Here is a 22440-nt window from a genome sequence, read left to right as displayed (position 1 = left end):
TGCACTGACAGCGTGGGGCTGATTGTACGAGCTGAGGTGGGGTAACACTGGGCTCTGTACACGACAGCAATAGATCTACCACAGCCCTTGAAATCAGTGGCATTGACAGCCTGTGGTGCAATGTCTCAGCGCTTTATGTGCAAACACATCCACGCTCCTATTCCATTAGTAGGAAATATTTCCAGTGCTCACTCTGCATACACACGGCAGTCTGTAAAAGCTGAGCAGGATCGCTCAACCACACTGAATATTCATTAAAGGGATTTGTGAAACTGGTTCACTTGCAATGCCCTCCAAGCACTGGGCTCTATAAATAGCTCAGAAGGGTTAGATCTTAAATAGAAAGAGCAGAGGCATTTCTTTAGTGGAAATGCATATTTTGCTCCAGCAGGGAGGCGTTACTGGGATAAGGGTTCAGTGAAGTATATGCAAATAGTGGGCAGACAAACACTTCCCTCACATGGTGGCATTTGGGTAAATCCTTTCATCAGAAGGGACAGTAATTCACAGCAAACGTCAGGAGAAAGTGGGATAATTAGATGGAAAACTTACACTAAATTCAGGGAGAAGCAGCCTCACATTTATCATGCTGTGAAATCTGCATATTGCTCTAATTAGCACATGCTGTCTGTGTCGCTGCTGTTTCAGTTCTTTTGAAAATGAATGGCAAATCACCTTACTTAGAACCATAGCTCTTAAAAACCTGCTCTACACCATTTGGAAGACAGATACTATGAATTAGAAGTCTGAAGTTCTATTTCCTCAGTGGCCAAAGCTCTGATGCTTTAATATCCTTGATTTCTTTAAAGAAGATGACCTGGCAGCTGCAGAATTTGCCATGGTTGCACTGTTACCTTAGGATTTCTGTTCCACACCTCATTGCACTACAGACTCACAACGTATATAATTGTGCCTATAACTGTGCACGAAGCAGCACCAGAGCACACCCAGTGTAAAATAAAGGGAATCAAATCCTTGGCATAGTCTGACCACTCCTGCCTTAACTCTTGTATGATGAGAACGACAGACGTTACGTCAGAAAGCAGGCAAATCCATTCAGGTTTACACACAAAAGGCAATGAAGGCAGAACGCTGTACAGAGAACGAAGCACACAGATGAAGATTCATTTCTAGACCCTTTTTTTCCCCCCTTTTCATGAAAGGAGGTTGGGATGTCTCCCATGGGCCGCGAAAGCAGGAAGGCAGCAAAGCACCAGGAACTGAACAGCTTCCCCACTGCTTTCCTTAGGCAACAATAAGCAAATCTGCCATAGAATAGGGAGAACTCAAGCATCAAATGCTAACAAAACAACATAGAAGAAACCAAAAATGTGGGGGTTGTGTCACACAGACCCTTCTAGAAAGATGCACAGATGCCTTTGGTGTTGCTGGTGTGCAGTGCTTGCTATAACAGCTCTCCCAGAGGAGTGAGAAGAATAATTTCTTGGCTTCTGCAATAGATCATGTAAATAACCTGGAGACCTTTATGTCAGTAGCTGGAGAGGTGGATTGGCCACTCACAGTCTCAGCTGGGATTGAAGTTAATCTCGGTTTTGGTCCAACCAATGCACTTAGCACAGATAATCCCTGTTGTTGTAAAGAGCTAAGTTTGGTATCTCCTGTTAAACAGCTGTGAGCGGATGACTAAAGGGTTTTCAGGTCATTTTATGTCTCTCCTGGAGACACCAGTGAATGCTGGGCAGTGTCTGAACATGTTTCCTATGGGACGCTTTGCTTTGACACAGATGAAAAAGCCCTGACCTTTCTGTATTACCCAGACTGCCTCAGGGTTTATTTCTTTAAAACGAAGCACCAGCTTCACATCACCAGCCGGGAGCACACAACGTGTCCTTGGATGCATCCCCATTCCCAGCAGCATCAACGGGTGGAGCCGGAATCAAATTGAAGCCCACAGCCTTAAATCCCATTTCTATTCTTCATATAATCAGAGTGCAGGGTAGCATCTTTCATGGCAGAAACACCTACCTATCATCTGAGCAATCGTCTTCTCGTATTCTGAAACTATTTTCCTATAAGAAGAGAAAAAGAAAGACAGAAAAACTTTTGGCAAACATCGTAATAGTTAATAATTACATAGAAAATAATGCTACTTAATAACTGAACGATGGTCTAATAACAGGATACAGATCCCACTCCACACTTTTGTATTATCTTTATTACTATACAGAAAATAAAACTGACGGCTTAAACGTTGCTCCTGCATAGGGAGGGAAAAGGAATTACTTTGAATCATACCCAAAGTACGTTACCGACCTCAGTTCAAACATAAACATAATCGCATCAGCCTAAGAGTTGCATCAAGTCTCCTTTTCCATAAACGTTCTGATAAATGGGGGGTAAAAATGTTACTTTTAAGACTGTTGTATTTCACAGACTCGCAGCAGGCTTTGAGTTTCCTTCTTGAAAAGAGGTTAGCCAAAATAAGCAGATTAAATGTGATTTAGAAAGATGATCCATCCCTTTCCAGAGCCAAATAAAGCTAATGAAATGGGACTAGCTTGATCTGCGCTTTGATTTGTGAGCCACATAGGATTGCCTATGAAAAACAAAATTACTGTATGCTTCATCTGAAGTGGATATTCCAAACAGCCCACTGGTATTTGAATACATATTTTTTGAAGTCTTTGCTCGCTTTGATTTGCTCCATTTCAGCTAAGTCTGCTGCAGACAGTGAGGTTACAGTGAGGATAAGGGGAAATCCTGGGACAAAAGTCAGTGAGGAAAGGAGAAAGCTGTGGAGATCCAACAAACCCAGCGCAGTAACGCCAGCGCTGCATATGTGAAATCTGGATTGCAAACAGAACCCAGACAGTGGGATCACTTTAACATAGAAGTTAAGCAGTAGGGATTTGAAAGCCATGTCATCTCCTTGTAATACCAGCCACCTTCAGCAAGATTGATCATGGTAGAAAATGAAGCCAAGGACTCATGACAATGAATATAAATAACGCTGTTAGAACACCATACAGCTCCCCAGCCTGGGCTGCACTGTAGAAGTAGGCAGCAAAGCCAAAGATCCATTTCTTACTTCCATCAGTAAATGTCACAGAGATTTTAATACTATTTGATCTGGAAAGTGAAGTTCTTGAGGCTTGTTCCGTATTCATCACAAAGCTCTTTCACTCAAGCAGCCTAAAGAAAAGACATCGCAGGTGGGGAACCCAAGGATGCTGACCATGCCATTCCTCTCTATGATGGAGCATCTCAACCCTTGAGATGTTACATAGGCTTCATTTCTCATATTTTAGACCTTTGGTCTACTAATTGACTTTCCATAGCTTTATAAGTCATGAAAACATAGAAATCCAAGGCTACTTCTCAAAAGGTCTGCTTGACTTCCCACAGAGTTATGTTCAATTAGACCTCCAACAAACCATGTTTAAAAAAGCGATGTTATTATGCTTGCATCTCAATAATCCCAGCCTTTCCCTTCATTCCTTTCTCACAGTTACATCACATCTAATTGCTGCATCTCTCATTTACCACACATGGGCTGTTTCAACATTGAATCTTCCAAATGAAATCTTGGTGTACATTACACACATTTCATCATTTGGTGACAAAATGCCTTTTTCCCCACTTGCCTGTTGAAATTTGGCTTACATAATGCTTTCCCCCCCCCCCCCCTTCTCCTTATTGAGGACATAGACACAGAAGCAAATCACTGGTACAGAAAGGAACAGATCCTACAGTGTGTCAGATGCTCAGTCTCTCTGCTCTCCTTTCATTAAGGGATAAGCAGCCTCTGCCAGTGCCTGTTTGCAGCCAGCAGGCGTGTGTACCCTGGCAGCCTAGAGAAAATAGACAATGTACTGCACTGGAGTGTGTGCTGAACTGAGTCATTCTTTACATAATTCCGAGGTTTTCCTCACTCCATGTTTTGTTTCTTTGCATTTGACTGCTTACTGCAGCTCCTTTCCATTTTGCCTCATTATGCACTGAGAGAGCTACGCCAGGGTTTTGGTTCCTTTCCCAGGCAGGGAGCAAGAGAGGTGAGAGAACTCAGCGGGTGCTGGGAGATGGTTCCTCTCAAAGACATAAAGGGGCTGCCCTCGCCTTCTGCAGATGCCTCTCTTAAGATGAATTGGCTCAGAGCCCTGTGCTCCTCTATTCAAATCTGCCACGTGCGACTCTTGGCATCTCTGCCAGTGTTTGCTGATTTGTGCAGCACAGTTTTCTTTTACCCCTGTTCCATCAGTACAAGTTCCCTGGATGCCAGCAGGAGCTGCAGGTGCAGATCACCTCTCAATACAGCTTACTGGCTTTAGCTTTAAGCTACCTTTAACTCTTTAACTCTGAGAAGAAGCAGGTGCTAAAACAAAAAACTCAGTCTCAGAAGGCACCATGGAAACTATAATCTGAGAGATAGATGCTAAAATAACCTGTTCTATCTCTTCTATTTATGAGTGAAGGACAGAGGTAGGGAGAGGACCTGCCTGTTTGAAGGCAGAAAATAATAGGCTTTAAAAAAATCCATAGAATACTCCTATAGAGACTCTTAAAACTGACAACTTTCTCAGATTCAGGTCAATGAATGGGTCAAACTTATCTGTATGTTATTCTTATGTCACTACTACTGTGCATAAAAAGAATGGTTGAAACTCTCAGCTGACCAGACGGCAAGCAGAAGTGATTCTTTGAGCAACTTCATCCACTACAGTGACTCTGTTTATCACTTTTGCAACGGGCAGGGACCTTGGCTGGGAAGAATGGCTCCTTTGCAAGAAATATTTTCCTGCCAGCAATGGGGTTTTTGTTCTTTAATGTTGAAGAGCCTCTGCTGCTCACGCCTGTATTCAAACCATCACATGCTCTTTTCTGTTGGCAAAACTCCTCATGGAAAAACAACTTTAAATTGGCAGGCAGACACCTCTACCAGCACTGCAGGTGCACTCATTCAGTCAGGCAACAGAAACACCACAATGCAACCCAAGTGAGAATGCACAAGTGAAGGGAGCAGCACCAACTGCAGAAAACTCTTTCCTTACATTCACCTGGACTAAAACCCTTTTATCTCAGTTCAGCAACACGGAAGTTCACTATGATTACCTTCAATGGGTTTAGGATCAGTTTGAAGCCTTCAATTAAATATAAGTAAACAACTTCAGTTAGCCAAAGATCCGTACAGTCATGGCATTCTGTGCGCTATCCACAGCATGAAATGAGACTCCACTGTCGTGATTAGTGACAAGTGAATAACCCACCTCATTTCCATCACTTCCCTCCTGCTTTCTTCATATTTCTCTTTCCACTCAGATACTTCTCTTTCCTTGGCCACAATCTGAAACAAGGAAAAAGAAAAGGGAAAAGAAGCGATCCATTGAGGAGAAAACGAAATAACTACAACATATGGATACCAAATGCTGATTGATACAGGTACAGTTTCCAAAGGCAAAACAGGTTAAAATACAAGCATCCCTGGTGATTTACGGACGGTAAGGTGCACTTTTAAGAAGTTCAGATGTGAAATCATAATCATTTCAAACCACTCCATACAATGTCTGACTTGGAGCCAACACTAAAATAATTTTGTCCGTAGCTTTGGAATAAAGCCCCATGATTTGTCCTCTAAGGAGGTTCTACTCCTTCTGTGTGCATATGTAGGGATATCCGTGAGATTTTAGACTTGAATGCCTGCGTTCTTAGTGCTCCTTTCATTCACACTGGAATGGTTAGACACTGGAATGGGTTGACATCTAATGCTGTTCACTTTTAAGTCACTTAAGTGACTTTTGGATAATGATCTTAATTACGTTTATTACTTTGGGTCAGTCCTGAAGTAGCTCAACAGTTGAACTCAATGATTTCCATAGGTCTCTTCCAGCTAACGCTGATTCTCATTTACATCCAAAACAACTGGCACTTACAGTATAGCACCTTTTGCTTCAATAGCTTTCAGCATGGCTTTAGAATTGCTGAGAACAGCCTCAAGGATGGTAAACGTAACCATAATATGAAGAATTTGGGAGAAGACAGAAAAGAAGGAGCCCATAAGTGCCACATTTCCTATTCCCAGTTCTGAAGCATTACCTCTGCTCTGGCAAGTCGTAGTGCAGCATCCAAGTCTTGTTGGGGGTAGAGAAGACTCGTGGTGCCTTCTGCATCCGAAGCGCCGATCCGTGAGTACAGCATGCTTTTAGAGATGGAAACATCTGCTGGGATAGCAGGTTCTCTCTGTGCGTTCGGTTTTTTTAAATACAAAGAAATGAGCCATTAAATACATGTTGAGCTGATGTTTTCTGGGTGCTATGCATCAGGGTCCTGAGCTAGGACTGAGAGCCTGTGCACTGCTAAACTACAACAGCGTAACATTGATAGGAACGTTTCAATGCACATTTAAAATTCATAGTAAGCACCAGGAGAGCCAAATTAGCCTTAAGATAAGATAAAGAGAGTGTTTCACCACAATATTTTAGGGCCTTGTTTTACTACCTCCTGATACAGAAATGTCATGAAAGCATCCACAAGAAACACATGACAGCAGAGGAAATTAGAATGGGAAGCAGAGAGCTCATTAACAGGAATTCTGCTTCCATAAACATAGATGAGATCAAAAAGCAGAAGTGAATAGATGTCTGTCTTCCTAGTTCTCACATGTGGATATATTCTGTCATAAACAGTGTTTTGTAAGAAATGTGTATATGCAGCTGCCATCACTGCCCCACTGGTTATTTAGCATGCAATTAATATGTTAAATGAGGTTTGTTAGCAGCTGCCAATCCTGTTCATGCTGGTGGTCAAAACTGGGTCAGAAGGATACAGACAGAAGAGAGTCCAAAAGAGCCAAGTGAAACCGAGATGCCTGACCCTGTGAACACTCTAGATGGAAACAAATGACATCACAGTGCACTAAAATCAAGGAGTTTATAAACACCCACATCTTGAAACACTGCATCCAGCACGCTGACGGCCTGGATATCAATGCTTTCATGCTGCAGCTACAGCATGCTCTTCCCCAAACAAAATGCTGCATCCCCTCCTCAGTGCAGACTCTCTTTATACCATGAACTCACTCGCTCACAGCCCTAATCATGTATCCCAGAACAACAGACAGGATCCAAAGCTGCAGTCACTCTTTTGCAGCCCTTTCTGAGCTCCCAGAGCACACCTTATTGAAGAAGCTGTCCTAATGACACACAGTGCTCATGCTAGGAAAACACAGGAATAGATGCTATGAATCCCACATCTGTGGGCAACATGCTGAAACCCTGCCAGCAACACTAAAAGGCAAGAAAATTTAATTAGAGCAATAACAAGCTCAACAGCACTTCAAAACGCCACGCTGAATGTCTGTTTATACAGGAGACTTGTTAATTTGCTCTCTATCTTTTGTTCCTTTTGAAACACAGGAATCATCTGACTCAGTGCTTTCAGCTAGAGGCCATTCCTCTCCCTTTTTGTTACACAACAACAAGGAGGCACAACCTCCATCCCGATGCCTTTGCACAGTGCAGCAAAAGGCAGCACAGGATCTACCAAAATTACACAGCTTGTATTCTTCAGATCTCTCCTGATATACAATGGTAATGCAGGAAAAAACACATCTTGGGCACGAGGTCAGTCACCTCTGTGTATGCATATATATATAAAACACACGGTGCTGCCCACAGATCTCAGCAAAACAGGCAAGAAATCAGACCGCTCCTGTGGAAATTCAGTATTCCAGCTTCAAGAAATGCACTATATTTCCTACTAAATCCAAAGAGAAAAACTAAGAGACAACAAAGAGCCATTAGAGCATCAAAGCTGCCCTCAGAAGAAAGGCCGTAGTGCAGCTCAATCTGTTGAACCATATCTTATTTCAAAAGCCTCCTGCTGTGCGAGTTGCTGGGCCTCATGAGGAAACTGCTGGGAAATATTAATTGTGGCAATGGAGACACACATTTCCTTAAGCTCCTGTAAAAACTTGTGGAAGTAACTGTCAATAATGGTGAAGATTTTGAAGGAAAGAAAGAAAAAAAGCACATTTCAAGAATTTAATACATATTTAGGGATTTTTGTATATCACAGAATGGGCTGGGTTGCAAAGGCCACAGTGCTCATCCAGTTCCAACCCCCTGCTGTGTGCAGGGTCACCAACCAGCAGCCCAGGCTGCCCAGAGCCACATCCAGCCTGGCCCTGAATGCCTGCAGGGATGGGGCATCCACAGCCTCCTTGGCTACTGACCCAACCAGCGTTGCCCTGACTCTGGAAGCAGTGCATGCAAACCCCAGCTGGGCTGGATGGCTTCTTTCCTTGGCAGGAGCATAACGAACCCTCTGGTCACAGTCTCCAACACTGGTCTTATTGGTTTTATCTAAGAGCCAGTTTTACATACTGATGTCCAGTTTCCCATCTGTTATTTCCTGCCTCCAAATATTCCTATCATCTGAAAACAAAGTAGCCCTACAGGATGACAATATTACCTCAAGTAACTTCACCTACGTTTTAAATTCAGCGCCTAAGTGCAAAGAAAGTCAGCAGTTAATTGGGGTAATAATAAGCATAGGGATTTATAAGTCACTGAACTTCACACAGAAAGATTAGAGTCTGCAGGGGAATTACTACGAGATGTAGGTCACTGTGATCTTAGTGTAAATATTTGAGAGCCCAATGCACTTCCCCTGCACAGAAACCAGATATCTGATCAGACAGTGAGTAAATGCATATTGATTAACCACCTTGGTGATCTTACTTCAAGAAGGTCAGAGTGAAAGAAAACTGAGGCCCTGCAATGAAAACGATACAGCACTTTTCACCATACTGTTTAGGGGAATATGTATTTAGCCTGCTGAAAATTAGCATGAGTGCTGGCAAAGGTTAAGCTAAATGTGTATCAAACGATTTTGTCTTGTAACTAATTGATGTGTGCACACAGGTCGATGGAGGCATAACAAGCCTAATTTATGTCTGTAGCCTTGTAGGAAAATGGTGATAGGACTTAATAATGTGGACTGTTTGTGCTTGTTATCCAACCTGTAATGGTTCAGCAAATGCTAACCTTAGTTATAAAACATGAAGAACTGTGGGCAGCCAACCAGAAGGGAATCCTGCCAGATAGTGTCCAAATTTAAGTCACCGCAGTCATCTGGTAGATCCTATTATAGTTAATCCAGGCCATCAGTCACAGTAGGTCACAAGGGTTGCAACCACAGGCTAATTTAATATCAGCAATCTCCCACCTAAACAGTAAAGTTATCCAGGGACAAAAGGCCTTCCCAGCCCAGCATGGCACTCATCTTGTTCAGCCCAAAACACCCCTCTGGCTGGAGGTGGACTTTGAGACAGGACTTTGTGAAGGTCCAGATGCTTCCAATCCTGTGTCAGAGGGTGGAATTTGGCTTATTTTCCCCTCCTCATCTCAGCTTATCATTTTTGCTAGCTCTACTATCCAGATTAAAAGCATTTTCAATGAATTCACATGAAGCCTGTCCCCCATTTCTAAGTTCCAGGAAGTTCATAAACTTCACCAAGAAACTACACCTTGTCATCAGCTCCAGCGTTGTTATGATGCAGGGTATTCAAATATTAAGATGACACAGGGCCAAGCCAAAAGCTTCTTGACTTATTAATGGCCACTGTAACATGAGAAAGGTCACTGGAGAAGGATGTGCCATGGCACATGTCCCTTGTTTGGAATAAAATGACTCACTACAGCAGGATGCTGCCATCCCATCAGCTGACAGCACCTCCCAAGAAAGCCATTAACATTTTTGGCTAACCTTTTTTTGGTTAAAAGCACCACAAAGGACAACTGGCTAATAACCAAACAGTGCATCACAGCAAGATCTTCTGCCCTGCAGTAAAGCCAGTAAGGACTGTGTGCATCTCTAGAGCCATACAAAGCCTCACTCTGAGGAGGCAGTAGCCAGCGTGCCGTAGAAAAAAGCAATTAAAAGAAAGCTTTAGCTCTTCATGTGTGAAACCCCACTGTGTTATGGAACCATTTTCCCCTGGGAACTCTACAGCCCCTGCAGATCTGCTGCAGTTCCCTTCTTCTGAAGCCTGATGGTAGAGTTGGCTGAACTTCTCACTTCTGTACTTGGTTGTCTGTTTCAAACTGTAGAGGCCAACAGCCAATAGCATGCTTATGGGAGATAGGTTTGACACTGCTTTGCTACCAAATATTTTAGGACCAAACGTTGGGGTAAACATTAAAAAAAGCCATCTGCTTGCAAAATCTTGGTGTTAAGCGTGTGCCGGTTTCTTGTCTACACATTTTCTTTTGTTAATCTTTCCTTGGATTGAGCAGGTGACAGCATTTCTGTGTGCAGCACTGCTTTCTGCATGCTCTTCCGTGCCACACTTTGGTGCTTGTTTTAGTTCTTCACTGCACTCTGAGCGCCTTAATCACCTTGTTAAAGAAAAAGCAGCACTCTGTCTCTTAGTCTGTGCACACTCACACGCATGGCAGGCACAAAACAGATACCTCGGCATCTAAGGAGCGGAAAGAAGACAGGGTAATCTGCCTGGCTAACTTCAGTGCTTCTATTCTCATTGCAGCAAACTCTAACTCCTCCTGTTGAGTGTTTGGTCGTCAGTTGTCCACAGGGAAAAAAATGTATTAAAAACAAAGCAAAATTTCCATTTCAGCAGAATTAGGATCTTCATTTCTGAATATGAACCTATAGATACAGACCTACTAAGGTCAGGCATCATAGAATCATAGAATTACCCAGGTTGGAAAAGACCTTGAAGATCATCAAGTCCAACCGCAGCCTGACCATAGTACCCGAACTCTAACAACCCTCTGCTAAATCACACCCCTGAGCACCACATCCAAACATGGAGTCCCATGTTCAAGCTTCAAGCCTTATAGGGTTAGGGCTTTACAGGACTAGAATTATCTTTATAAAGACTTCTTCAAAATATATACATCAATGCTACTGGATAGAAGAAACCTGTAAGGAAATTTGAGTTCAATTTTTATGTATTGTATGAATTAAATTAAAATATTTCTCTTCCTTAGTTTCCCGAAAGGCTAAAGATACTTTGAAGAGAATCAAATCATTGCTTTCTTTCTTTCCCATCCCCAACCCAAGCCATCTCCCACCCTTTTCACACAAGGTGAAGCATTCTACATTGAGCACAGACAAAGGAAAAGTGATATTTATAGTCTGCTACAAACCTGAAGTTTCTGAGCAAATACTGGGGGGTTCTTTTCTGCTAAGTCAGGATCTAGATATTCAGGTTGATCACATATTGATGTTTTCTTAGATATCCTGTTGAGAAGAGCATCAGCAGAGACAAAGGAGTCTTCAGGAGATGTCTGAAGGAAAAGAAGAGCGTAGAATAATCAGCAGAGGTTGCCCAAGTAATTCAGGCTAAAAGCAACATATCTGCAAATCCCTGATTTCTCATAATTTCATCCTCCACAGAAAATTCCTTTGGAATACACAGCTTATAGGCATGACAAACATCAAGAATAATTATTCCCAATTTAAAAGCTGAGTAAATTTTTTAAGACTAATATGAAGTTGGTGGCATTAAGACCTCTAAAGTCATGGCTCTCAAGCCATAGGCCACAGCACACTCTCAGTACATCTACTATTAGGTGTTTTGTTCAAACAATAGCTTTTGTTCCATTCTGATACCTCTAATGATATTCACAATTGTAACACGCTCAGGATAACACATAACCTGAAGCTGGACAGAAGTACAATGAGAAAAATAGACTTCAGGCACTTGAGCACCCACAATGAGCACTCCAAACAGTGAGAAAACTCATCAAGCTAATTCCTTGCAAGATGGTATCAACAGCATCATTAAACAATATAAATGAAGCACAGTATTAAGGTGAGCTTAAAGGAAGCTTCATTGAGAACCAATGCTCTGAACTCAGTAAGCATTGCAGGCCTGAAGTAAGAAAGGGGTCACCATTCAATACCAGAGAAGCTACTGAAAAAGAAGTGATGTCACTAGAAGCTGGGCTGAGTTCTAATGATCAAAAAAGTGGGTTTTACGTTATCAGCATCAGATGACAACAACAGAGTTAGGAGTTTTTAAGAAAATCTGAATGTGTAGCTCTTTTTACCAACAGAAATTTAAAATCTTACACCACATACAGCAGAGCAAACCATGTGCCTATGTTTTTCTTATAGAGCACCTAATTTATGACCAAAATACCTCTACAAATATTGAGTTGAAGTGTAAACAACTCTGCGTAAGGGAAAAGAATTTCAAAGTGTCAGCTTGAAGTAAGTGATCACGAGAGCACATTAAAGTACAGCAAAAATTACTTACTATTTCAATAGTCTCTGGGGTTGTTCCTAGCGTCATGGGCTCTAAGTCCTTCTGTTTTGACTTGTCTGGTGACTGTAAGTGTGCCTCTTGGCTGGCAGCGAGGACTCGAGAAGCTGGATGTTGTATTTTCATTCCAGAGGACTGCTGGGCTTCGGGGTCTTCAAAACTTGACCTGGGAAAGGATTGTATGCACACTTTCAGGGTGGAGCACAAGACCTTCATCATTCTGCTTCTGGTAACACCAAATATGTCCTCTTCATTATTTCCACGTGTAAAAATATAAATGCTGCTTCAGCTCATCTTTCTATCATTCTCATAACACTTTGCAATATCCTTTCAAAGCCACACACTGGAGTCATCTAAATAAACCCAGTTCCATCAGAAAGGTTATGCACATTCCTCAAATATTTCTCACTTGCCTTTTACCCCTTTCTCACCATGACCTACATCTCTCCCAGGAAACAAATGTTCCCAAGAAGAACAGATGTCTTTAAAGAGCAAAACTTTTGGAGAATAAACACAACCCACACACGCTGTTCTTATGAACAAGACCCACTTTCTAGAAAATACAGCTAGGAAAGGCCAAATGAGGAGTTGCAATTAAATAGTTTCTAGATTGGCATGAAAACAAACTCAGTATCTGAGAATAAAAACCTAAGGAGGAGGAAACCACAGCCTTGTGAAACTGCTGCCACTATGACTCCATTTAGTAAGAATATAGAAGAGAAATACATGTCCTTATTCCTTTCCATTGCTCAACTTCTGTACCTTTGCCCTCTATCCTCTGCCATTTGTATACACAGATGGGAATCTATTTATAAACAAACAACTCTGCAACACAGAAGCAGAAAAGAGGAATAACCTCCTGCCTGTGTGTTGGGATGGCAACCTATTTCCCTGACATCCTTTTGCACTGCTGCCTTTCCTTGCATTGACGTACCCTGAGCACGGCGTGGTGGAATCGGACAGTCTGACGGGAGGCGATTTGACTGGGCTCTCTTGCTGTGCATCAAACATTAGGTATAAAGACTGTTTCTTCGGGGTGCTATCATCCTGCTGGCAACAGGAAGAGAAAGACTCATTAAGCAATTCAGCTATTCTCCATTAAAGCTAATTTACTGCCTTAAGTGACCAAATGACTTGACAAACAGCGAACAATAAAGGACTGTAATCCTCCCTATGCTGATACCGATAAAAGATGATCCCTTTCAGGAAGAAATCAATAAAGAACATAACCTAAGCAGTTCACTCTTTGCAGTGGTTCTTTCTCTCCCACTTTGGGGTTAATCAGATTTCCGGTCCTGTCAGGCTGGAAGCATCTGTTGACTGAAAGTTACCAAATTATTCAGTGAACACAATGTTATTCTCATTAGTTTATGTACTGACATAAAGCCCTGGCTCTTCCAGGTCCCCACTGGATCTTGTCAAGCTACCAGATCCATGAACTGAATGGAAAGACAAACAACCTATGACATACAGTGCTGCATTCCGTATTTGACATTCATTCTGTATTCTCCCAGCATTCTCTCCATCTTCTTTACAGTTTTACCCTCCATTTCTTTAAATAGTTCAGTAGCTGGTATAGACAGCTTTGTGTTCACTGCTGGAACTACTGAGTTCTTTTTAGTCTCCATAAAGTACTGCTATGATCCTAGCTTAACAATAAAATGGAACGAGCTCTACAGGATATAGGACAACACAGCACATGCAATTTACCCCAGTTCTGCCAATTTGAAAGAAGCTGGGTTTGCAAATGTGCTGCAGGCCCTTGATAATTAATTTAAGGGGCAGTGAGGTTGATGGCATTATCAGGATAGTGCATTATGACAGGGGAATGCAAATGAGTGGAAATGGGGTGGGAACTTACAGGCACAGAGGAGCCTATTTTCTCCATATATTCTATTTCATATGAGTTGCCATATTCCAATTCTGCAACAGAAACAAAAGAAGAGCCATTAGATGTATGCTGTTAAATGATTTTTGCATAAGTAAATGAGATACATCCTAATTTCCAAGAGCTACTTCCACTCTCTTCCACTCTTTCCTATGAGATATTAAAAATAGAATATACAGAGAGAAAGCCGAAGATGTACTTTCATTGATTTTCAGCAATGGACCTACAAGGCATTTCAAAGAAATGTACTTGCCATAAGAAATTCTGCTCTGTCAGCTTACCCAGCGTTCTGCCTCAATGCTCAGAATATTAACACAATTCCATGCACTTTCAGAGCAGATAACTTTCCTCTATCTTATCAGAGAAAACACACTTTTCAATTACTGGTAATGTTGATACCACGTGCCTTTAAAGTATGCAAAAAGTTATAGCAAGCTCTTAAAAAATTATATGTTTCTTAATGTATATCACACAGTTCTTAAGAACAACTGTGGTATCAGTTGAGGTAAGAAAGATGCATCAAATACCTGCGCACTCACCAAACAGGGCTGAGACCAAAGCCCAACTCGCTAACTCGCTTGGCTGTTGTCACACTTGAGTCATGGAGGAAAAAGGGAAGGTTTATGAAGAGCCCTAAATCTGGACCCTAATAAAAATGCAAATCTTTGCTGCTGCTCTACTTCTGATCTCCTAATTACACGGGAGGGAATAACCAGATTTCTTTCCAATCTATCGTCAACCAGTGGTGAGCCAAGAGAGGAGGGCTGACAAAACACAGCCAAATTGAACCGTAATCACAGAATCACAGAATGGCCTGGGTTGAAAAGGCCCACAATGCTCATCTGGTTCCAACCCCCTGCTGTGTGCAGGGTCACCAACCACGAGCTCAGGCTGCCCAGAGCCACATCCAGCCTGGCCTTGAATGCCTGCAGGGATGGGGCATCCACAGCCTCCTTGGGCAACATGTTCCAGTGCGTCACCACCCTCTAAGTGAAAAACTTCCTCCTAATATCTAACCTAAACCTCCTCTGTCTCTGTTTAAAACCATTCCCCCTTGTCCTATCATTATCCACTCATGTAAAGTCAATACTCCTCCTGGAAAGGAGAGCATATCTTCCTGGACCCAAGTGAAAACAAAGACTTTGTTCAGTTACACCTTAACTTAAAAATTAAGATCATAATTAATTTGCCCAAGTTCTGTATTTTAACCCTGTTGCCATGAGTCTAACCCAATAACCCACTTATCGCATTTCCATTATAGAGAGGTCCTTATGAATGACACACTACATTGAGATAAAAGCATGTATAAAAGTTCCTATATATTTGGAGAGCTTTTGAAAAGCAGGGCTTGTATCAGGAAGATGAAAGCCATCATTAGAACATCTATGCTTTACAAGCGAAACCAACCCTAAAAACAATCTCTTACATTATGAGATTTTGTTTTTAAAGTCAAAAGCATCAGAGGATACAAGAAGAGTGATTCCACAATCTATGTATCTTGTAAAACAACCACAAAACTCACAGAAAATGACATTTGGGAGATATTAATACTAAAATACCTAAGAGAATGCTATAATAGGCTCCCGGCTGCTTTAAATTCCTGGCACCATGTGTTTTAATAGTAATAAGAAGCCAGGTGAGGCAGACAACCTCCAGGTATCAGACACAGACTTCTTCCTAGTGAAATCAAAACCACAACTGAAACAAGGAGATGATAACAACCTGCTGGGCACTGCAGCACAAGAGAAATGAAGAAACATTTCATTTACTTCCTAGAATCCAGCAAGGAACACCGCAGTATTTGTGGGGCAGTTTCACAGCCTCCCCCAATCCCAAGGGAGCCCAGAAGCAGGCTGTGCAGCATAGCTGTGCCACCACTATCCTCTGCTGCTTTTGGGATAGCATGCATTTAATTTTATTGATTAAGGAAGCAGAACACAGATGGAAATAGCTCAGCAAGGAACAAAAGGAACAACGCGGCTCGCTAAACGCAGTGCAGCTTTGTCTCATTGGCCTCACAATTAGATAGCATCTCCTCTCCCAGGTATCACCTCTAAGATATCATCATGCTCCAGTTATCTCCATGCATTCAAAACCTACAAATGCCCAGGATATCATATGAGGTAAGATCATTATCATTTATAAATGCATACAGCAGACTTACTAAGTGATGCTCTCCAACTCCTCCTACAAATAGCTGCACGGTTACATCAGAACTTTCTGCAAATAATTAATGCTTATTTCTGGTCTGTGAAATGGCCAAAAACGAATGGCAGCTGCTATAAGCAGAGCGCAACAGATGAGTGCTGGATGTGAGGGATGACTCTGTGCTCGGGCTGTATCGGTGCAAAAGCAGTGTTAGGTTACAGGGGAACAGTCACACCACTGCTTGGGAAGGGTAAAAGAGAAACAGCACTGAGAAACAGCACTGAAACTGCTCAAACATTCCTGAAAGCAGCAGCAGTAAGATGGCCAAGGGAAGAAAATGATTATTTTTAAGAGATCTGAAAAGCGGAAGTGTTGTTGATTATAATTAGCGTGTAATCTGAAACTCCGACTGTACCATGCAGCACACGAAATGAGACAATTAGCATTTAATTAGGAGCTCTGCGCTTTCTTCTACCACTCTGACAGCTCGAGTGATTGCTTTAGAGTCTCTCACCATTCTTTTGTTCTGTGTCCTTTCATACAACTTCCATTTTCCAAGATTTGGGAGGTAATATTCTAAAAAATATTTGTTGGCTTAAAAAATATATATATATTAACAGAATTTCTCATTTGTCCATAAAATCAAATGGGTTAATCTAGGCTAAAATCTTTATCTGAACAGAAGACTCAATAGATTTCCAAGAAGCCCAGGCTGTGCAAATGCATAAGCACGTGCATATGAACATGTCAGCTCCATTAAAAGAAGATTCATCATTTGTGCTTTTTAATATCAAACACATTTGACCTAAAAGCTTAGCAGTTCTTAATCAAGCAAAAACTCCTCAAATGGTATAGAACAGCTTGAGTGTGAGCTTGGGACTCGGGGCAAAAGGTTAGGGAAAATAAGGAAATCTGATCGAGAGGAAAAAGTTTAAGCCAAGGTAAACTCATGCATTCCTCCCACCCTCAAAGCTGAAAATCTGCCCTTAGAGCAGATGTTGCAGAGCAGCGCTTCCTCTGCTAACCCCAGCAAAGGCCACACACTTTTTCCAAGTGGCCAAATTCTCCCTTTCGTGCTTCACAGACCTGGAACGACAACTCTCTTCCCAGAAACCTCCTGCTTTGTCTCCCAATTGCTTATACTGAGGTACCAGAAAGAAGATCACCTAAGGTGATTTGAATTGGCACCTGAAGAGCTATCTTCCCCAAAGGATATCCTGGGCATTTCTGTGCATAAAGAAAACCAGATCCCAGCAGCCTGAAGGAAGATGTAAGTCAAGGACCCTAATGTACAAAGTTTGAGCAGAACTGTAATCACACTTACTCCCATTCACATTATAGACACAGGCTCAAGCAAAATCCTTACTGCAGTGAGCCTAGATCTAAGAACAACGGCACAGAGCATTTCAGCCCTGTGAAGACACAGGCAGCACCCAAGGAACACAGCAAGTCTATAATCAATCATAGAAAGAAAGCAAAAGTCAGCATTCCCTCAAGGACATTTTCACTTTCATTTAAGCTGCCTCTCTACCCTCACTTGAAAAGTCATGATGTGGCTACTGGGGTCATTTATTCAGCTCCCTATAACTGCCAAGCTCCTCAACACAGAATCATAGAATTGTTGGAAAAGACCTTAAAGATCATCAAGTTCAACCGCATGATCCCAAAAGCATCATTTTTAGGGTTCCCCAAAATAACACCATCTGGATGCAGACAGCCCTGTGTACAGCATACCCTCTGTAGGAGAGCTGAACTTGGTCTCATTGACAAACGTGGACAGATCGGAGGGCTGTGGGTAATCCTGCTTGTCCGTGCTCAGGTCCACAGTCATGCAGGTCCATTTCTGGCTGGTCACTGCCAGTTTCTCCTCATCTGTTGCATGAACCACTGCGGATATGACAGGAGGCGTTTCTGGGGTAGGCAGCGGGGTGGGATCCTGTTGAAAACAAGACTGATTAAGTCTCTTATCTTTCATCAAGAGACTGTATGTTCAACTCTGAATTCCTCTGCCTGACTGCAGTCACCCTTTTAATTCCACACTCTTCATTGCAGCCCTGTCTAAAATGCTTATGAAATATATTAAAGCACTGCATTTGGAACCGCCTTAGCAACAAGCCCTCCTCCTATTACTGAGCTCTTTGATGATTAAACACTCACGTTGCAAAGCTGCCTTGATAACAAGGCAGAAAGAAAATCTGGAGCCGTTTCAACATTTGACAAACGTTGCACCCACCACCCAGGATTGAAGTCTTTGAGGAGCAAAGCTGACTTTTTAGGCTTCCCTTGCAGCAGCAAGTCTGAGTAGGGCTGTGAGGTCACGAACCCTTTCTGCACTTCTATACCATCAATCTGCATCAATGAGAGGGCAGGATGGGGCAAAAGAAGGCAGGCAGCAGTGAGGAAGGAGCTGTGCCACATGAAAGCAAGTTGGGCCTTTACACACAGAGAGCTTTTGTTAACTCCCTTCCAAGGGAACCACCTGCCGGCTGTTTACAACAAGGAATAGAGCCATCCAAGCACGTGCTCCTATTAGACCAGCCCTCTTGTTTTACTTCTGTTTTCCTTGCAGCCCACCAGCTTTGTGCATCTCGCTTCTTACTTCTCAATACAAAATCTCTAAGGTGGATACTTGGCTTAATTTTTCAGGTTTTTCTTTTAATGCAGTGCATTCCAAAGCATAATAATAGCCTAATTGGGATTCCCAGAGCAATTTACACTGCATAGATGCCAAAAGCTTAATGCCTTGTGATTACAGCCTCACACATTCTACTTGGACACCAGCATGCTCACATTCTGTACAAAAGTTCCTCTATTATTAAATATACAATTGTAAATCGAAATGTCTCTTCTTCACCCCTGCAAGAATATACGTATCACAACCATGCAGTACTTTACCTGAGAAGGAGGATCAGATAGTGGAGATCTTTTTGGTGATTTTTTCACCCTAAATGTATCACTGAAAACAAAGTTCAGACAGTTAGCATGGGAACAGCAGAAAGAAATGGGTCATTTCACACTAAGCAAGAGACAGCTACACAAAGTGCATCCTCTGTAAGCCCTTCTGCTTTAAAATCCCCATCCATTAGGGCAGCAGCACCACAGAGAAACATGCTGGAGGTACATACTTTAGTCATGCATTTGGACACAGGCCTTGATTCCCCAAAAGCTGAGAAAAGCAGGATTGCCATATTTCTAAATTCACAGAAAAATTATGTTGGTTTTTTTTTTTTCCTGCTAACTACTGACAGAATGTTATATACAGAACAGAGCTGCTGCTCCATTGCAATTCAAATCTCTGCTCCACCACAGACATCTTCAGTGACCTTAAGCAAACTATTTAACTTCTGTCTGCTCCAGTTTCCCATCCAAAAATAAAGCCCTAAACGTATATTTACAGGAATGAGCTGGGAGTTAAACTGAACAGACTCGGTCAGTAAGCTCCAACCACCCCACAAGCCATGAAGATGAGAAAGAAATGGGTATGTTTTGGGTAAAGGACATTAAAAAAAGCTGAGGTGGGTGCTGTTGCTGAGATTCCAGCACAAAGTTCCATCCTTACCAACAGACACAAGAGATGTCCCTCTTGGAGATATCCACCCCCTCCCCACCCTCACTGCAGTAATCCGGTACCTAAAGGGGGCCTACAAACAGGAGGGGAATCAACTCTTTTCAAGGGTAGGTAATAGCAGGACAAAGGGAAATGATTTTAAGTTGAGGAAGGGAAGATTTAGGTTGGATATCAGGGGGAAGTTCATTACAATGAGAGTGGTGAGGTGCCTGCACAGGCTGCCCAGAGAAGCTGTGGATGCCCCATCCCTGGAGGTGTTCAAGGCCAGGTTGGATGGGACCCTGGGCAGCCTGGTCTGGTGTTACAGGTGGAGGTTGGTGGCCCTGCATGCGACAGGGGGTTGGAGCCTGATGATCATTGGGGTCCCTTCCAACCCAAGCTATTCTATGATTGAAACAAGCACAGCATCAAATATGGCAATGCTGCTTTCACTGCCCGACAGCTCACAACGCAAACCAGGAGTGCAGACACTGTAGCCCTCCGAAAATCCCACAGGTTTAAATCAGGCAAAGAGAGTGAAGAATTTATATTATATGGAGTTATACAATGATAAATGTTGGCTTTATCTTCGCAATTGGTTTAAAGCATTTTCTAACAAGGACATCAACCAATTATCTACCATCTTTATGCATGTTGCCACAGCTGTTCAAACACGTTTTTGCTACTGACTGGAAGAGGCAGAAACCATCACACCCGCCTCCTCACTGATAGAGATTTAAGGTAAGAACTTGAAGGGCAGCGGCAAAAGTTACTGCCCATGAGCTCATCCCCGTCAATGAGCGGCAAGGTCAGCACTGCAAATTATAATGGTGGCTTTCAATTGGAAGAGGGTAGATCAATACAACCTCTATAGGGGAAAATTAATCGGGCAGCTGAATATTAGGGTGTTCAGTGCTACTAATTATCTAGTTAGGATGCCAGAAATAATTAGGACAAGTTATTCCCTCAAGGAGAAATACTTCATGAGTATTTAAGAAAGATGGGTTGTACAATGTTTGTGTATGATGGTAGGAATTATCTCAAGGATGGGAATTCTGCAGGTTTTAAAAGAGGATCTTCTTTGACAGGCAAACACATAATGAGGCATTAGACTCCTCTAACTCATTCACAGATGGGCGCTTCCCTTAAACAAGCTTTCATACGTGCCAGTGAAGTGACACAGTTAACATAAGAGTTTCATGCTGAATAATAACTGATCATGCTGCAAAATAAACGAGTGAAATTAAAAAGCCCATAAATCAAAGAAAACTGAAATGTTAGCTTAGAATTACTTACAACAGAGAACATACAGACATCACATCTTCTACCATCCTAAGACAAATAAGACAAAGAAAAAGAGAGACAGACAGAAGGAACTGACAAAAAAGATAAACCTACAAATACTCTGTTAATGTGTTACGGCAATCCGATCATGCATATCTTCTATCTGCATAACCTCTACTTAAGTTTCAGAAGAAAAAATATTAATACTTCGGTTTTTTACTCTTTTTTAAATTCAACGTTATAATTCAGACACGCGTTCATCTTACAAAGCACGTTTGTCAAAGCTGAAGATACTGAGCTAAATTCTCATCACCAAATGAACCAGCCTTGCCTTCCCTGATGGCAGCCACCTGCTTTCTCCTCAGAGCACACTACTGCTTGTTATAAGGGAAGTCAGGCTGTATTGAATGGCAGATAAGCTTAAGGAAAGCACTGCTGCTCAGTTGGCAGCTTCTGCTCCGTTCCCCATGCGTGAGGCTCCTGCATTGCTAAAGGCAACCTCCAACCCAGCACCTTCGGGATGGATGTCAACACAAACCACCTATTTGGATACAGCATTGAGCATGGACTCAGGAGGCATCAGCTGCTCTTTGTTCACTTTCATCTGAGCAAGATGATCCGTCACAAAACAGCTCAGCACTTCAGCAGGTGAACAGAGAGTGATTTGCATCAAGCTGACATCCATTCTAAAAACCTCACCTTTCCACACATACAGCACGTAGCAGTGCACACTTAGCAATGGCTTACACTCATACTTGGCTTCTTCACCTCCCATAATCTCATCTAACAGCAGTCTTTCTGTGTGATGAACATGTTCTCAGTCTAGCCCATGGAATTTTAGACCCAACAGGCGGTATCTTTACCCAGGCTGGGCTCTCCTACCCTGGATCCCATAGGAGAGTCACACCAAGGGGCCTTGTTACAGAGAGAGCAGTGACAGGCAAAGATAAATATAGCCACTGCCTCCCACGGCATCCTCCAGCAAGCTCTAGGCCAATTCTCTTCTAGAAAGTGTGAGAGCTGCAGGCAGCACTGCGCATTAACATGCAGATCCCCTTTGTTAGAAACCACTTGCAAAAGTAGGTTATAGGGCTGCAGTGAGCAGATATCTCTTATAATGCCATGAAAGAAGTCCCATACAAGGGAGGAAAATTCTTATAAACTTACTGTTTCATTCCTCACTCAATAACTATGATTCATAAAATACTAATTACTGGCCTGAATCAGCTTAAACAATTTCCAATTCCAAAACAAGATCACTAATATATCTGACACAAAATTGATAAAATTTGGACTAATTCAGATTCAAAGCTACACTGGACC

General features: G+C 42.3%; 1 protein-coding gene across 19 annotated transcripts in view; it reads right to left on the bottom strand.

Annotated features, from left to right (window-relative positions):
* TACC2 (transforming acidic coiled-coil containing protein 2) overlaps positions 1-22440 on the bottom strand; it is a 98395-nt gene that overhangs the window by 3617 nt on the left and 72338 nt on the right. For 5 of the 19 annotated variants that reach the window (XM_085555318.1, XM_085555330.1, XM_085555329.1 and 2 more), the window contains 11 exons: positions 21130-21165; positions 19182-19242; positions 18021-18222; positions 14112-14173; positions 13185-13300; positions 12245-12416; positions 11130-11270; positions 10431-10520; positions 6052-6195; positions 5226-5302; positions 1987-2030 (listed from right to left, as the gene is read on the bottom strand). In XM_085555318.1, coding sequence (XP_085411444.1) covers positions 1987-2030; positions 5226-5302; positions 6052-6195; positions 10431-10520; positions 11130-11270; positions 12245-12416; positions 13185-13300; positions 14112-14173; positions 18021-18222; positions 19182-19242; positions 21130-21165 — 1145 coding nt within the window. The remainder of the gene's footprint in view (positions 1-1986; positions 2031-5225; positions 5303-6051; positions 6196-10430; positions 10521-11129; positions 11271-12244; positions 12417-13184; positions 13301-14111; positions 14174-18020; positions 18223-19181; positions 19243-21129; positions 21166-22440) is intronic. The other 14 variants (XM_085555319.1, XM_085555333.1, XM_085555325.1 and 11 more) reach the window with 11 other exon arrangements.

The sequence above is a fragment of the Coturnix japonica genome, chromosome 8 (assembly GCF_054131305.1).
Source record: "Coturnix japonica strain WE chromosome 8, WE-NBRP24, whole genome shotgun sequence".
Classification (NCBI taxonomy): Eukaryota; Metazoa; Chordata; class Aves; order Galliformes; family Phasianidae; genus Coturnix; species Coturnix japonica.
Note: the sequence above shows the minus strand (reverse complement) of the source record. Positions and strands in the feature narration are given on the sequence as shown.